Here is an 18,635-nt window from a genome sequence, read left to right as displayed (position 1 = left end):
AGACAGAACTTACTGTATGTCCCAGGCCAACCACACATTTACACAGACAGAACTTACTGTATGTCCCAGGCCAACCGCACAGTGGAACAGACAGAACTTACTGTATGTCCCAGGCCAACCACACAGTGGAACAGACAGAACTTACTGTATGTCCCAGGCCAACCACACAGTGGAACAGACAGAACTTACTGTATGTCCCAGGCCAACCACACGGTGGAACAGACAGAACTTACTGTATGTCCCAGGGCAACCACACATTTACACAGACAGAACTTACTGTATGTCCCAGGCCAACCACACATTTACACAGACAGAACTTACTGTATGTCCCAGGCCAACCACACAGTGGAACAGACAGAACTTACTGTATGTCCCAGGACAACCACACATTTACACAGACAGAACTTACTGTATGTCCCAGGCCAACCACACATTTACACAGACAGAACTTACTGTATGTCCCAGGCCAACCGCACAGTGGAACAGACAGAACTTACTGTATGTCCCAGGCCAACCACACAGTGGAACAGACAGAACTTACTGTATGTCCCAGGCCAACCACACAGTGGAACAGACAGAACTTACTGTATGTCCCAGGCCAACCACACGGTGGAACAGACAGAACTTACTGTATGTCCCAGGCCAACCACACGGTGGAGAAATGTCCCCAGCCCAGCTTCCTGATCACATGGTATCTTCCATTGAACAGGTCTCCTATCTTCACATGGTGGTAACCTCCTGCAATAGTAACACATAATAGTTGGATGTGTGTATCATACCTCTACAGTAGTCAGTATGTGTCTGTGTGTATCATACCTCTACAGTAGTCAGTATGTGTCTGTGTGTATCATACCTCTACAGTAGTCAGTGTGTGTGTGTGTGTGTGTGTGTGTGTGTGTGTGTGTGTGTGTGTGTGTGTGTGTGTGTGTGTGTGTGTGTGTGTGTGTGTGTGTGTGTGTGTGTGTGTGTGTGTGTGTGTGTGTGTGTGTGTGTGTGTGTGTGTGTGTGTGTGTGTGTGTGTGTATCATAGCTCTACAGTAGTCAGTGTGTGTGTGTATCATACCTCTACAGTAGTCAGTGTGTGTGTGTATCATACCTCTACAGTAGTCAGTGTGTGTGTGTATCATACCTCTACAGTAGTCAGTGTGTGTGTGTATCATACCTCTACAGTAGTCAGTGTGTCTCTGTGTATCATACCTCTACAGTAGTCAGTGTGTGTGTGTATCATACCTCTACAGTAGTCAGTGTGTGTGTGTATCATACCTCTACAGTAGTCAGTGTGTGTGTGTATCATACCTCTACAGTAGTCAGTGTGTGTGTGTATCATACCTCTACAGTAGTCAGTGTGTGTGTGTATCATACCTCTACAGTAGTCAGTGTGTGTGTGTATCATACCTCTACAGTAGTCAGTGTGTGTGTGTGTATCATACCTCTACAGTAGTCAGTGTGTGTGTGTATCATAGCTCTACAGTAGTCAGTGTGTGTGTGTATCATACCTCTACAGTAGTCAGTGTGTGTGTGTATCATACCTCTACAGTAGTCAGTATGTCTGTGTGTATCATACCTCTACAGTAGTCAGTATGTCTGTGTGTATCATACCTCTACAGTAGTCAGTGTGTGTGTGTATCATATCTACAGTAGTCAGTGTGTGTGTATCATACCTCTACAGTAGTCAGTGTGTGTGTGTATCATACCTCTACAGTAGTCAGTGTGTGTGTGTATCATACCTCTACAGTAGTCAGTGTGTGTGTGTATCATACCTCTACAGTAGTCAGTGTGTGTGTGTATCATACCTCTACAGTAGTCAGTGTGTGTGTGTATCATACCTCTACAGTAGTCAGTGTGTGTGTGTATCATACCTCTACAGTAGTCAGTGTGTGTGTGTATCATACCTCTACAGTAGTCAGTGTGTGTGTGTATCATACCTCTACAGTAGTCAGTGTGTGTGTGTATCATACCTCTACAGTAGTCAGTGTGTGTGTGTATCATACCTCTACAGTAGTCAGTATGTCTGTGTGTATCATACCTCTACAGTAGTCAGTGTGTGTGTGTATCATACCTCTACAGTAGTCAGTGTGTGTGTGTATCATACCTCTACAGTAGTCAGTGTGTGTGTGTATCATACCTCTACAGTAGTCAGTGTGTGTGTGTATCATACCTCTACAGTAGTCAGTGTGTGTGTGTATCATACCTCTACAGTAGTCATTGGGGTCTTCTTGCTCCTCATCGTCAGAGCCCAGTATCTCCTCATCCTGGTCTGGGAGAGGAGAGTCATTTTGCTGGGATGCAGGGTCTGGCCTGGAGAGAGAGAGAGAGAGAGAGAGAGAAAGGGAGGGAGAATAGAGAGAGAAGGGAGAAGGGGACAGGAGAGAGAGAGAAGGGAGAAGGGGACAGGAGGGAGAGAGAAGGGTGAAGGGGACAGGAGGGATAGAGGGGACAGGAGAAAGAGAGATGGCGAGAGAGAAAGATTAGACAAAGCTTATCTTTTTCATTAAAATCGCAGAAATTTCTCTAATTTTGTGCACAAATGTATTTACATCCCTATTGGTTAGTATTTCTCCTTTCTCAAAACAATCAATCCACCTTACAGGTGTGGCATATCAAGAAGCCTGGGACAATAAACTGCCACTTCAAAATGTACAGTTTAAAATGTACAGTCTCCAAGATGAGGGAGCGTGCTATTGGCATGCTGACTGTGGTAATACCAGTCAGCAATGCTCATTTCTCTACCATAAGCCACCTCTAACGTTGCTTTAGAGAATTTGGCAGTATGTCCAACCGGCCTCACAACCGCAGACCACGTGTAACCACACCAGCACAGGACCTCCACATCTGGCTTCTTCACCAGCGGGATGATCTGAAGGGTTGAGAAGTATTTCTGGAATAATGTCCCAGTGGGCATGGCATGCCTGGCTACAGGACTGTTTTGCTATTACAGACTGGAATATGTTCCGGGATTCTTCCGAAGGCATTGAGGAGTACACCACATCAGTCACTGGCTTAATCAATAATTGTATCGAGTACATCCACCCCACAGTGACTGTACATACATACCCCAACCTGAAGCCATGGATTACAGGCAATATCCGCACTGAGTTAACGGGTAGAGATTCCGCTTTCAAGGAGCGGGACTCTAACCCAGAAGCTTATAAGAAATCCCGTTCTGACTTCCAACGAACCATCAAACAGGCGAAGCGTCAATACAGGACAGAGATGGAGTCGTACTACACCGGCTCTGACACTCGTCAGATGTGGCAGGGCTTGCACAGCCGAGAGCTTCCCAGTGACACGAGCATACCAGACGAGCTTCCCATTTAGTGACTTACAGTCATGTGTGCATACATTCTACGCCCGGGATCGAACCCACTACCCTGGCGTTACAAGCGCCATGCTCTACCAACTGAGCTACAGAAGGACCACTTCCACGCTCGCCTCGAGGCAAGTAACACTGAAACACGCATGAGAGCGTCAGATGTTCCGGACGACTGTGTGATCACACGCTTATCTGCTGCAGAGAGCAAGACCTATAAACAGGTTAACATTCACAAGGCCGCAGGGCCAGACGGATTACCAGGACGCGTACTCAGAGCATGCGCTGACCAACTGGCAAGTGTCTTCACTGACATTTTCAACCTCTCCCTGTCTGAGTCTGTAATACCAGCATAGTCCCTGTGCCCAAGAACACTAAGGTAACCTGCCTAAATGACTACTGACCCGTAGCACTCACGTCTATAGCCATGAAATGCTTTGAAAGGCTGGTCATGGCTCACATCAACACCATTATCCCAGAAATCCTAGACCCACTTCAATTTGCATACAGCCCCAACAGAGACTCAGATGATGCAATCTCTATTGCACTCCACACTGCCCTTTCACACCTGGACAAAAGGAACACTTATGTGAGAATGCTATTCATTGACTACAGCTCAGCGTTCAACACCATAGTGCCCTCCAAGCTCATCACTAAGCTAAGGACCCTGGGACTAAACACCTCACTCTGCAAGGACCGAGCACGCCCCCATTCTCATCGTCGGGGCTGTAGCGGAGCAGGTTGAGAGCTTTAAGTTCCTTGGTGTCCACATCACCAACAAACTAACATGGTCCAAGCACACCAAGACTGTCATGAAGAGGTCACAACCAAACCTATTCCCCCTCAGGAGACAGAAAAGATTTAACATGGTTCCTCAGATCCTCAAAAGGTTCTTCAGCTGCACCATCGAGAGCATCCAGACGGGTTGCATCACTGCCTTGTATGGCATTTGCTCGGCCTCACTACAGAGGGTGGGGCCAAGCTTCCTGCCATCCAGTACCTCTATAGCAGGCGGTGTCAGAGGAAGGCCCTAAGAATTGTCCTGGACTCCAGCCAACCTAGTCATAGACTGTTCTCTCTGCTACTGCACGGCAAGCTGTACCGGAGCGTCAAGTCTAGGTCCAAAAGGCTTCTTAACAGCTTCTACCCCCAAGCCATAAGGCTGCTGAACAGCTAATCAAATGGCCACCCAGACTATTTGTATTGCCCCCCCCCCCCCCCCCCCGCTGTTTATTATCTATGCATAGTCACTTTAATAACTCTACCTACATGTACATATTACCTCGACACTGGTACACATTGACTCTGTACCGGTACTCCCTGTAGAAGCCCCACTATTGTTATTTACTGCTGCTCTTTAATGATTTGTTATTCTTACCTCTTACTTTTCTTTTTTGGTATTTTCTTAAATCTGCATCGTTGGTTAAGGGCTTGTAAGTAAGCATTTAAGGTGTTGTATTTGGCACATGTGACCAATACAACTCGATTTATCTGTAGCATTTCATTATTAGTTATTACTTTTGAATATTAGTCTAGTATACAAATTAAGAAACGTCAGATTGAAGAGGAATTCCGAAAAAATACAGATTTTGTATACCGATTTTGACACAAAACCATTCACACCATGTCATTCGTTTTCCCTCCACTTTCCTGAACAATTCGCATAACACTTGTGGTTACTACAGGATTCCATGTGTGTTATTTCATAGTTCTGATGTATTCACTATTATTCTGTACAAAATAGTAAAAATAAAGGAAAACCTTGGAATGAGTAGGTGTGGTGTGTCCAACCGTTTGACTGGTACTGTATAAACATCTGTGACAGGTGTGAAGATGAAATTGACAACCATTAGAAAACAAAAACACTTGCACACCACCTGTCCAAAGCCTAATGATCAGTTACATTTTAGTGAAGCAAGACAGTGTTTTATCTAATTCTGTGCAACCACTTATTGATAAGGGTAACTGCAGGCAGATATTATTTTTCTCTGTCTTTTAGGGTTGACTATACATAAGTGGTCACCTACATTCACTTTAGCAGGCCTATAATATGTAGCCTTATATATACACGTATTGTAACGGTTAGTGGTCACCTACATTCACTTTAGCAGGCCTATAATATGTAGCCTTATATATACATGTATTGTAACGGTTAGTGGTCACCTACATTCACTTTAGCGAACAAAGGCATTAATATTTGTTTCACCGTTCCCTTTTTGCGTAATTCAGGCATCTTGGCTGCCCATCCCTTCCCCCTAACTCTAGCGCTTGAACGGGTAGCCTATATTAGAGGTCGACCGATTAATCGGAACGGCCGATTATTTGGGGCTGAATATTTGGGTCCGATTAATTAGGGATGGTTATTTAGGTCCGATTAATTAGGGCCGATTATTTAGGTCCGATTAATTAGGGCCGATTTCAAGTTTTCATAACAACAGGAAATCTGTATTTTCTGACGCCAATTTTGTATTTTATTTTTACACCTTTATTTAATCTTTATTTAACTAGGCAAGTCAGTTAAGAACACATTCTTATTTTCAATGACGGCCTAGGAACGGTGAGTTAACATTTTCACCTCGGGGGATCCAATCTTACAGTTAACTAGTCCAACGCAATAACGACCTGCCTCTCTCTCGTTGCATTCCACAAGGAGACTGCCTGTTACGCAAATGCAGTAAGCCAAGGTAAGTTGCTAGCTAGCATTAATCTTATAAAAAACAATCATAATGACTAGTTAACTACACATGGTTGATGATATTACTAGATATTATCTAGCGTGTCCTGCGTTGCATATAATCTGACTGAGCATACAAGCATACAAGTATCGAAGTATCTGACTGAGCGGTGGTAGGCAGAAGCAGGCGCGTAAACATTCATTCTCACAGCACTTTCGTGTGTTTTGCCAGCAGCTCTTTGTTGTGTGTCAAGCATTGCTCTGTTTATGACTTCAAGTCTATCAACTCCCGAGATGAGGCTGGTGTAACCGAAGTGAAATGGCTGGCTACTTAGCGTGCGTTAATAGCGTTTCAAACGTCACTCGCTCTGAGCCTGTGGTTGTTCCCCTTGTTCTGCATGGGTAACGCTGCTTCGAGGGTGGCTGTTGTCGTTTTGTTCCTGGTTCGAGCCCAGGGAAGAGCTAGGAGGGGGACGGAAGCTATACTGTTACACAGGCAATACTAAAGTGCCTATAAGAACATCCAATAGTCAAAGGTTAATGAAATACAAATGGTATATTATATAGGGAGATAGTCCTATAATTCCAATAATAACTACAACCTAAAACTTCTTACCTGGGAATATTGAAGACTCATGTTAAAAAGGAACCACCAGCTTTCATATGTTCTCATGTTCTGAGCAAGGAACTGAAACGTTAGCTTTCTTACATAGCACATATTGCACTTTTACTTTCTTCTCCAACACTTCATGTTGGAGAAGAATACATGTTTCATTATGTATTTGAGGCTAAATTGAACGTATTGATGTATTATATTAAGTTAAAATAAGTGTTCATTCAGTATGGTTGTACTTGTCATTATTACAAAAAAAAACACAAAAAAATGTATTTTTAATTTAAAATCAGACGATTAATCGGTATCGGCTTTTTTTTGGTCCTCCAATAATCGGTATCGGTGGTGAAGAGTCACAATCGGTCGACCTCTAGCCAATATATAGACTATTAACAGCAATATAGTTTTAAACTTATTTCAAGCAATTTTTTTCAACTATGGCCTATTTGAGGAGAGAAGCATCGATCCATCCTATTGCTTGCTGAATGGCTATAAAAATGCGCTGCAGCTTTTGACAATGAACAGACAGGGCGGTTTGAATGACGAGAGTGACATGTAACCTCGCTCTGCGGTGACGTGATCACATTGGCTAAACTGATACCGTACAAATGTAAAAACAGGCAGAGAGATATGTATTAATTCATTCACACAACGAATACACAGACCTGTCATTCGCAGTGCACCGCCTGTCAGTGGCAGCTTCCCAGAAAACCATTTATATTGGTCAACGGCTTATGTTGCAAAAAAAAAATCTAATATCAAACCTGTTGTGAATAAATAATTGCCGGATTGTGGCAGGACGATATTTCACAATTAGTGTGAAGGACTTCATAAACAAAGACGTGGCTTCTGTTTGTTTATTTCTTCCTAATTATTCGGTCGAAAACAACAGACTTGGTGAGAAAGGGCCTTTAGTGAAAATGTTTTTCTTTTTCAAGATTAAATCATGACAGGAGTGTTTGATTCTTATTAAAAGAGAGAGTCCAGACTGGCAACTTTAGGAAACTTTCTGAATGGACATATAGGCCTATAGAGAATCAGAATGGACATATTGGCCTATAGAGAATCAGAATGGACATATTGGCCTATAGAGAATCAGAATGGACATATTGGCCTATAGAGAATCAGAATGGACATATTGGCCTATAGAGAATCAGAATGGACATATTGGCCTATAGAGAATCAGAATGGACATATTGGCCTATAGAGAATCAGAATGGACATATTGGCCTATAGAGAATCAGAATGGACATATTGGCCTATAGAGAATCAGAATGGACATATAGGCCTATAGAGAATCAGAATGGACATATAGGCCTATAGAGAATCAGAATGGACATATAGGCCTATAGAGAATCAGAATGGACATATTGGCCTATAGAGAATCAGAATGGACATATTGGCCTATAGAGAATCAGAATGGACATATTGGCCTATAGAGAATCAGAATGGACATATTGGCCTATAGAGAATCAGAATGGACATATAGGCCTATAGAGAATCAGAATGGACATATTGGCCTATAGAGAATCAGAATGGACATATAGGCCTATAGAGAATCAGAATGGACATAATGGCCATATTGAGAATCTATAGAGAATCAGAATGGACATATAGGCCTATAGAGAATCAGAATGGACATAAATGCCTATAGAGAGAAACAGTGTTCACACAGCACCACCCCCTGTAAAAAGACCAGTCAATCAAAGCCACCAGTGTATGTCAGACACAAGAGCAAATATTCTTTCCGTAAAACCTATTAAAAAACCTAGGCCTACCTTAGGCTTTCTGAAAGTAGGCTACAAGATAATGAATTGACAAGGACAGTACGCAGGGAGACAGCTATGATAATAGTATGAAGATGAAACTGACAATCATTCAAATAGAAACAAATACACGCAACACGTCCATAGCCTATTTATCAGCATAGATTAGTCTATACATAATTAACAGACTCCATATCATACCATGCCTGAAGGGATAGCATTGTATATTTGACACAACATTGGTGTATTATAGGGCTCAGAGCCAGAACCTTGTCGACTGCTGTTGAATAATTAAATGAATAAATCAGACGCACCCAACCTGTTTTAAAAGACAGCTTTATTTATTTACTAGCAAGCAATGAACATGTGCACTGCATAAAAGAACGTCCACACATCAAAGACTGAAGTGCCATAGCCTATAGCACTTCCACACCCCCGCGCATCTAGCCAATTAGCTGCTGGAGCATCAAACGACCGTTGGAATGAGGAGACGTAGAATGCTTAATAAGAGACAGACTTCAAAATTCGCAAAACAATTGGTTATAATCGTTAGTAAGCAATTGCGATATTAGGTCAAGTTTATCGAGATGGAAAATAAAGTAAATAAAAATAATGGAAAAATGAATGTATGACTATTTAACCTGTTTAAACTGTTTTCTTTTTACCCAGACCTAGCATATCATTCACACTGTAGTTACCCAGACCTAGTATATCATACACACTGTAGTTACCCAGACCTAGCATATCATACACACTGTAGTTACCCAGATCTAGTATATCATACACACTGTAGTTACCCAGACCTAGCATATCATACACACTGTAGTTACCCAGACCTAGTATATCATACACACTGTAGTTACCCAGACCTAGCATATCATACACACTGTAGTTACCCAGACCTAGCATATCATACACACTGTAGTTACCCAGATCTAGCATATCATACACACTGTAGTTACCCAGACCTAGTATATCATACACACTGTAGTTACCCAGATCTAGTATATCATACACACTGTAGTTACCCAGACCTAGCATATCATACACACTGTAGTTACCCAGATCTAGCATATCATACACACTGTAGTTACCCAGACCTAGCATATCATACACACTGTAGTTACCCAGACCTAGCATATCATACACACTGTAGTTACCCAGATCTAGCATATCATACACACTGTAGTTACCCAGACCTAGTATATCATACACACTGTAGTTACCCAGATCTAGTATATCATACACACTGTAGTTACCCAGACCTAGCATATCATACACACTGTAGTTACCCAGACCTAGCATATCATACACACTGTAGTTACCCAGATCTAGTATATCATACACACTGTAGTTACCCAGACCTAGTATATCATACACACTGTAGTTACCCAGACCTAGTATATCATACACACTGTAGTTACCCAGACCTAGCATATCATACACACTGTAGTTACCCAGATCTAGCATATCATACACACTGTAGTTACCCAGACCTAGTATATCATACACACTGTAGTTACCCAGACCTAGCATATCATACACACTGTAGTTACCCAGATCTAGCATATCATACACACTGTAGTTACCCAGACCTAGTATATCATACACACTGTAGTTACCCAGACCTAGTGTATCATACACACTGTAGTTACCCAGACCTAGCATATCATACACACTGTAGTTACCCAAACACACTGCTCACTCACACACACGGAGGGAGGGAGGGAGGGAGGGAGGGAGGGAGGGAGGGAGAAACCAGTCCAAACCAGAGGGAGAGAGAGAGATGGGAAACCAGTCCAAACCAAGATAGAGAGAGATGGGAAACCAGTCCAAACCAAGATAGAGAGAGATGGGAAACCAGTCCAAACCAAGATAGAGAGAGAGATGGGAAACCAGTCCAAACCAGAGGGAGAGAGAGAGATGGGAAACCAGTCCAAACCAAGATAAATCAAATCAAATTTTATTTGTCACATACACATGGTTAGCAGATGTTAATGCGAGTGTAGCGAAATGCTTGTGCTTCTAGTTCCGACAATGCAGTGATAACCAACAAGTAATCTAACTAACAATTCCAAAACTACTGTATTATACACAGTGTAAGGGGATAAGGAATATGTACATAAGGATATATGAATGAGTGATGGTACAGAGCAGCATACAGTAGATGGTATCGAGTACAGTATATACATATGAGATGAGTGTGTAGACAAAGTAAACAAAGTGGCATAGTTAAAGTGGCTAGTGATACATGTATTACATAAGGATGCAGTCGATGATGTAGAGTACAGTATATACATATGCATATGAGATGAATAATGTAGGGTAAGTAACATTATATAAGGTAGCATTGTTTAAAGTGGCTAGTGATATATTTACATCATTTCCCATCAATTCCCATTATTAAAGTGGCTGGAGTTGGGTCAGTGTCAATGACAGTGTGTTGGCAGCAGCCACTCAATGTTAGTGGTGGCTGTTTAACAGTCTGATGGCCTTGAGATAGAAGCTGTTTTTCAGTCTCTCGGTCCCAGCTTTGATGCACCTGTACTGACCTCGCCTTCTGGATGATAGCGGGGTGAACAGGCAGTGGTTCGGGTGGTTGATGTCCTTGATGATCTTTATGGCCTTCCTGTAACAACGGGTGGTGTAGGTGTCCTGGAGGGCAGGTAGTTTGCCCCCGGTGATGCGTTGTGCAGTCCTCACTACCCGCTGGAGAGCCTTACGGTTGAGGGCGGAGCAGTTGCCGTACCAGGCGGTGATACAGCCCGCCAGGATGCTCTCGATTGTGCATCTGTAGAAGTTTGTGAGTGCTTTTGGTGACAAGCCGAATTTCTTCAGCCTCCTGAGGTTGAAGAGGCGCTGCTGCGCCTTCTTCACGACGCTGTCAGTGTGAGAGGACCAATTCAGTTTGTCTGTGATGTGTATGCCGAGGAACTTAAAACTAGCTACCCTCTCCACTACTGTTCCATCGATGTGGATAGGGGGGTGTTCCCTCTGCTGTTTCCTGAAGTCCACAATCATCTCCTTAGTTTTGTTGACGTTGAGTGTGAGGTTATTTTCCTGACACCACACTCCGAGGGCCCTCACCTCCTCCCTGTAGGCCGTCTCGTCGTTGATGGTAATCAAGCCTACCACTGTTGTGTCGTCCGCAAACTTGATGATTGAGTTGGAGGCGTGCGTGGCCACGCAGTCGTGGGTGAACAGGGAGTACACAGGAGAGGGCTCAGAACGCACCCTTGTGGGGCCCCCGTGTTGAGGATCAGCGGGGAGATGTTGTTGCCTACCCTCACCACCTGGGGGCGGCCCGTCAGGAAGTCCAGTACCCAGTTGCACAGGGCGGGGTCGAGACCCAGGGTGATTGACTGTAGACCCTGCCACATGCCTCTTGTGTCTGAGCCATTGAATTGAGATTCCACTTTGTCTCTGTACTGACGCTTAGTTTGTTTAATAGCCTTGCGGAGGGAATAGCTGCATAGTCTATATTCGGACATGTTACCAGACACCTTGCCCTGATTAAAAGCAGTGGTTCGCGCTTTCAGTTTCACGCGAATGCTGCCATCAATCCACGGTTTCTGGTTTGGGAATGTTTTTATCGTTGCTATGGGAACGACATCTTCGACGCACGATCTAATGAACTCGCACACCGAATCAGCGTATTCGTCAATATTTCCATCTGACGCAATACGAAACATGTCCCAGTCCACGTGATGGAAGCAGTCTTGGAGTGTAGAGTCAGCTTGGTCTGACCTCAGCGTGGGAGCCTCTTGTTTTAGCTTCTGCCTGTAGGCAGGGATCAGCAAAATGGAGTCGTGGTCAGCTTTCCTGAAAGGGGGGGCGGGGCAGGGCCTTATATGCGTCGCGGAAGTTAGAGTAACAATGATCCAAGGTTTTACCACCCCTGGTTGCGCAATCGATATGCTGATAAAATTTAGGGAGTCTCGTTTTCAGATTAGCTTTGTTAAAATCCCCAGCTACAATGAATGCAGCCTCGGGATAAATGGTTTCCAGTTTGCAAAGAGTTAAATAAAGTTTGTTCAGAGCCATCGATGTGTCTGCTTGGGGGGGGATATATACGGCTGTGATTATAATCGAAGAGAATTCTCTTGGAAGATAATGCGGTCTACATTTGATTGTGAGGAATTCTAAATCAGGTGAACAGAAGGATTTGAGTTCCTGTATGTTTCCTTCATCACACCATGTCCCGTTAGTCATGAGGCATACGCCCCCGCCACTCTTCTTACCAGAGAGATGTATGTTTCTGTCGGCGCGATGCGTGGAGAAACCCGTTGGCTGCACCGCCCTGGATAGCGTCTTCCCAGTGAGCCATGTTTCCGTGAAGCAGAGAACGTTGCAGTCTCTGATGTCCCTCTGGAATGCCACCCTTGCTCGGATTTCTTCAACCTTGTTGTCGAGAGACTGGACATTGGCAAGAAGAATGCTGGGAAGTGGTGCGCGATGTGCCCTTTTTCTGACCAGAACACCGCCTCGTTTCCCTCTTTTTCGGAGTCGTTTTTTTGGGTCGCTGCATGCGATCCATTCCGTTGTCCTGTTTGTAAGGCAGAACACAGGATCCGCGTCGCGGAAAACAGAGAGAGAGATGGGAATCCAGTCCAAACCAGAGGGAGAGAGAGATGGGAAACCAGTCCAAACCAGAGGGAGAGAGATGGGAAACCAGTCCAAACCAGAGGGAGAGAGAGATGGGAAACCAGTCCAAACCAAGCTAGAGAGAGATGGGAAACCAGTCCAAACCAAGATCGAGAGAGAGATGGGAAACCAGTCCAAACCAAGATAGAGAGAGATGGGAAACCAGTCCAAACCAAGCCAGAGAGGGAGGGAGGGAAACCAGTCCAAACCAGAGGGAGAGAGAGATGGGAAACCAGTCCAAACCAGAGGGAGAGAGATGGGAAACCAGTCCAAACCAGAGGGAGAGAGAGGGAGAGGGGAAACCAGTCCAAACCAAGCTAGAGAGAGATGGGAAACCAGTCCAAACCAAGATAGAGAGAGATGGGAAACCAGTCCAAACCAGAGGGAGAGAGAGAGAGAGAGGGGAAACCAGTCCAAACCAGAGGGAGAGAGAGAGAGATGGGAAACCAGTCCAAACCAGAGGGAGAGAGAAAGAGATGGGAAACCAGTCCAAACCAGAGGGAGAGAGAGAGATGGGAAACCAGTCCAAACCAAGATCGAGAGAGAGATGGGAAACCAGTCAAAAACCAAGCCAGAGAGGGAGGGAAACCAGTCCAAACCAGAGGGAGAGAGAGAGAGAGAGATGGGAAACCAGTCCAAACCAGAGGGAGAGAGCGAGATGGGAAACCAGTCCAAACCAAGATCGAGAGAGAGATGGGAAACCAGTCCAAACCAAGATCGAGAGAGATGGGAAACCAGTCCAAACCAAGATAGAGAGAGAGATGGGAAACCAGTCCAAACCAGAGGGAGAGAGAGAGAGAGAGAGAGAGAGAGAGAGAGAGAGAGAGAGATGGGAAACCAGTCCAAACCAAGATCGAGAGAGATGGGAAACCAGTCCAAACCAAGATAGAGAGAGAGATGGGAAACCAGTCCAAACCAAGATAGAGAGAGAGATGGGAAACCAGTCCAAACCAGAGGGAGAGAGAGAGAGATGGGAAACCAGTCCAAACCAGAGGGAGAGAGAGAGAGATGGGAAACCAGTCCAAACCAGAGGGAGAGAGAGAGAGATGGGAAACCAGTCCAAACCAGAGGGAGAGAGAGAGATGGGAAACCAGTCCAAACCAGAGGGAGAGAGAGATGGGAAACCAGTCCAAACCAAGATAGAGAGAGATGGGAAACCAGTCCAAACCAAGCCAGAGAGGGAGGGAGGGAAACCAGTCCAAACCAAGATCGAGAGAGAGAGAGATGGGAAACCAGTCCAAACCAGAGGGAGAGAGAGAGAGAGAGAGATGGGAAACCAGTCCAAACCAGAGGGAGAGAGAGAGATGGGAAACCAGTCCAAACCAAGATAGAGAGAGATGGGAAACCAGTCCAAACCAAGATAGAGAGATGGAAACCAGTCCAAACCAAGCCAGAGAGAGAGGGAGGGAAACCAGTCCAAACCAGAGAGAGAGAGAGAGAGAGAGAGAGAGAGAGAGAGAGAGAGAGAGAGAGAGAGAGAGAGAGAGAGAGAGAGAGAGAGAGAGAGAGAGAGAGATGGGAAACCAGTCCAAACCAGAGGGAGAGAGAGATGGGAAACCAGTCCAAACCAGAGGGAGAGAGATGGGAAACCAGTCCAAACCAAGATCGAGAGAGAGATGGGAAACCAGTCCAAACCAAGCTACAGGGGGAGAGATGGGAAACCAGTCCAAACCAAGCTACAGGGGGAGAGAGGGAGAAGAGGGAGAGATGGGAAACCAGTTCACACCAAGCCAGAGGGGGGAGAGACGGGATTGTCCCTGTGTGTGGTAATATCACAGTACCAAAACATCATGATACTCACTATAAACATTTTAGAATACCGTAGTACTGTTTCATATGATACTACAAACTTTTCCAGCCCTACCAACCCAAAGAACCTGCTGGCGCCTGTTTATAAAGTCTGTTTTGTTTAGAAATTCAGTTGAATGGAAACAACAGCCTCCAGTCTCTTGTATGATCAGGTCTAATCATATCCACTTCACTTTCATGTGCATATCACGTGTGGCAGCTGTGATCAGCCATCCTCATCCTCAACCAGCATTCACGCCTGCTTCTCTCCGTCCACTCTTCACAAGCGTCTATTTCTTCTTCACTTTATTTTGGGATATATCATTTAGCAGTGAAGGTGAGCAGGGATCCAGACGAGTCTTCTGTTAGATTTGTACATTTGTTACATACGAGCAGAACAAAAAAGCGAGCATTGTTGATACATTGTATCATTTCATCGCCTGTTATAATTAAGAGCACATATCAGACGGAGTAGACTGTGCAAGTTCACTGTCATACTGCCTCAGTGTCAAGACTGAAAATGGAGCACAGGCATGCCTGCAGTTTTACAGCAAAGACCCATGTTACCAGGTCTTGTTTCTAGTCTAAACAGTTACAGAAATGTGACCCTTGTTACCAGAGGTCTTGTTTCTAGTCTAAACAGTTATATAATAATGACCCATGTTACCAGGTCTTGTTTCTAGTCTAAACAGTTATAGAAATGTGACCCATGTTACCAGATCTTGTTTCTAGTCTAAATAGTTATAGAAATGTGATCCATGTTACCAGAGGTATCGATAAAATGCAATTGTATTAGTTTTCCGTAGCTTAGCCAGGCCGTGCCATAACCCCACCGCCATCATAAGGCACTCTATTCACAATGTTGACATCAACAAACCACATGGCGCTATGCACGTGGTCTGAGGTTGTAGCGCTGGTTGGACGTACTGCCAAATTCTCTAAAACGACGTTGGAGGCGGCTTACTAACAATTCTCCGGCAACAGCTCTGATGGACATTCCTGCAGTCAACATGCCAATTGCACCCTCCCTCAAAACTTGAGACATCTGTGGCATTGTGTTGTGTGACAAAACTGCACATTTTAGAGTGGCCTTTTATTGTCCCCAGCACAACGTTCATCTATGTAATGATTCGATTCCGATTATGATTTTTCATTGCCGATACCGATTATTGGACGAACAAAAAAAGCCAAGAACTATTTTTTTTTAAACGCCCATTTACTTTATATATATTTGTAATAATGACAATTACAACAATACTGAATGAACTTATATTTTAACTTAAAATAATACACAAATAAAAACTATTTAGTCTCAAATAAATAATGAAACATGTTCAGTTTAGTTTAAATAATGCAAAAACACATAGTTGGAGAATAAAGTAAAAGTGCAATATGTGCCATGAAAAAAAGCTAACGTTTCAGTTCCTTGCTCAGAACATATGAAAGCTGGTGGTTCCTGTTAACATGAGTCTTCAATATTCCCAGGTAATAAGTTTTAGGTTGTGGTATTATAGGAAATATTGGACTATTTCTCTACAACATTTGTATTTCATATACCTTTGACTATTAGATGTTCTTATACGCAAAATAGTATTGCCGGCCTAATCTCGGGGGTTGATAGGCTTGAAGTCATAAACAGCGCAAAGCTTGAAGCACAGCGAAGAGCTGCTGGCAAATGCAGGAAAGTGCTGTTTGAATGAATGCTTATGAGCCTGCTGCTGCCTACCACCACTCAGTCAGACTGCTCTATCAAATCATAGACTTAATTATAATATAATAAACACACAGAAATACGAGCCTTAGGTCATTTAATATGGTCAAATCCGGAAACTGTCATCTCGAAAACAAAACGTTTATTCTTTCAGTGAAATACGGAACCGTTCCTTATTTTATCTAACGGGTGGCATCCAGAAGTATAAATATTCCTGTTACATTGCACAACCTTCAATGTTATGTCATTATGTAAAATATTGGCAAATGAATTACGGTCTTTGTTCGGAATAAATGGTCTTCACACAGTTCGCAACGAGCCAGGCGGCCCAAACTGCTGCATATACCCCGATATTGCTTGCATAGAAAGCAAGAGAAGTGACAATTTCCCTAGTTAAAAGAAATTCATGTTTGCAGGCAATATTAACTAAATATGCACGTTTAAAAATATAAACTTGTGTATTGATTTTAAGAAAGGCATTGATGTTTATGGTTAGGTACACATTGGTGCACCGACAGTGCTTTTTTCGCGAATGCATTTGTTAAATCATCAGGTTTGGCAAAGTAGGCTGTGATTCGATGATAAATTAACAGGCACCGCATCAATTATATGCAACACAGGACAAGCTAGATAAACGAGTAATATCATCAACCATGTGTAGTTAACTAGTGATTATGTTAAGATTGTTTTTTTATAAGATATGTTTAATGCTCAATAGCAACTTACCGTGGCTCCTTGCTGCACTCGCGTATCAGGTAGTCAACCTGCTATGCAGGCTCCTCGTGGAGTGCAATGTTTTTAATTTTTAATTTTAGTTTTACCTTTATTTAACCAGGCAAGTCAGTTAAGAACATATTCTTATTTTCAATGACGGCCTGGGAACAGTGGGTTAACTGCCTGTTCAGGGGCAGAACGACAGATTTGTACCTTGTCAGCTCGGGGGTTTGAACTCGCAAACTTCCGGTTACTAGTCCAAAGCTCTAACCACTAGGCTACGCTGCCAATCGGCCATAATCGGCGTCCAAAAATGCAGATTACCGATTATTATGAAAACCTGAAATCGGCCCTAATGAGACACGGGACCAACACTTTACATGTTGCATTAATATATTTTGTTCAGTGTATATCAAAAGTCTATTTCTTTCTGGTGCTCCTTAAATTCTGTTTAGGAAGACAGTGTGTCTTAACTGAAGAGTAAAGAAGGTTTCATGCAGGATTTTCCCCCCCTACTGACACAATGACATGCAGATCAAAATGTTGGTATCGTGACAAGCCTAGTGTGTGTGTGTCAGGGTGGGGTTATGAACTATATCAAATCCTGAACAGGACTGACAAGGGGAACAGACTTGTTTGAAATGGAAAGACAAGTTGTTAACTCAGAGTCATAAACAAGAGAGAAAGCACTCAACGTTAACAACAGTTACCTCAGACAGGCTCCCGTCGACCACTAGACAATACACTGAGGCCGGGATTCGTCTGCGTCACACGTTTGAATAGAAATTGTTCCCGCGCTCGCAGGGGTGACATTCACCGTAAATGCTGCATATGTCAGCCCAATAGGAAACGACCTTTAAATGGCACATTGTCCAAGTCCCCGATAGCACTGAATCCCAGACAGAATCTAAACCAGGGATTTCAGATCCTCCTCTCTCTGTCACAACTGTCAGGGTAGACAGATTCAACTTCAACATTAAATAATTTAAAGACGTTATGTGCTGCTGCCGGTGGATTGGCAAGACACTCCCAAGAATGTCATATAGACATTCCAATTAGACACATGGGACCACAGCCCAAATAACTAGAATTCTATTCCTATGCCCTAGTTATATTCAGAACCCAACCCACAGACATTCTAACACCACACAAGAATCATGCTTCTAGAATATTCTGAACATTCTGATTCTATAGACAAAGACATGCCTTTAGAATGTTTACTATGTGTTTTCCTTTTCCCATCAGAAGCTGTTTCACTGCCCACCAACCAATCAGCAACTAGCTAGGCCATACAGTCACAGCCTCACCATACTCAGAAGAACCCAACATCTGATCTGTGAGACCACTGTCAGGTTTTCCTGTCAACTGTGATTGGTTAGCTGAGAGGGGCCAGGGGTCAAGTACAGCAGCACTAT

At 43.7% G+C, this 18,635-nt stretch overlaps 1 protein-coding gene across 5 annotated transcripts in view; it reads right to left on the bottom strand.

Annotated features, from left to right (window-relative positions):
- Positions 1–18,635, bottom strand: part of LOC124002943 (SRSF protein kinase 1-like) — a 72,029-nt gene that overhangs the window by 27,096 nt on the left and 26,298 nt on the right. For 4 of the 5 annotated variants that reach the window (XM_046310798.1, XM_046310800.1, XM_046310797.1 and 1 more), the window contains 2 exons: positions 2,192–2,298; positions 630–738 (listed from right to left, as the gene is read on the bottom strand). In XM_046310798.1, the coding sequence (XP_046166754.1) occupies positions 630–738; positions 2,192–2,298 (216 nt within the window). Of the gene's footprint in view, positions 1–189; positions 218–629; positions 739–2,191; positions 2,299–18,635 lie in introns of those variants that run through there. The other variant, XM_046310802.1, reaches the window with a different exon arrangement.

This window comes from Oncorhynchus gorbuscha, linkage group LG18, assembly GCF_021184085.1.
Source record: "Oncorhynchus gorbuscha isolate QuinsamMale2020 ecotype Even-year linkage group LG18, OgorEven_v1.0, whole genome shotgun sequence".
NCBI classification, from domain to species: Eukaryota; Metazoa; Chordata; class Actinopteri; order Salmoniformes; family Salmonidae; genus Oncorhynchus; species Oncorhynchus gorbuscha.
Note: the sequence above shows the minus strand (reverse complement) of the source record. Positions and strands in the feature narration are given on the sequence as shown.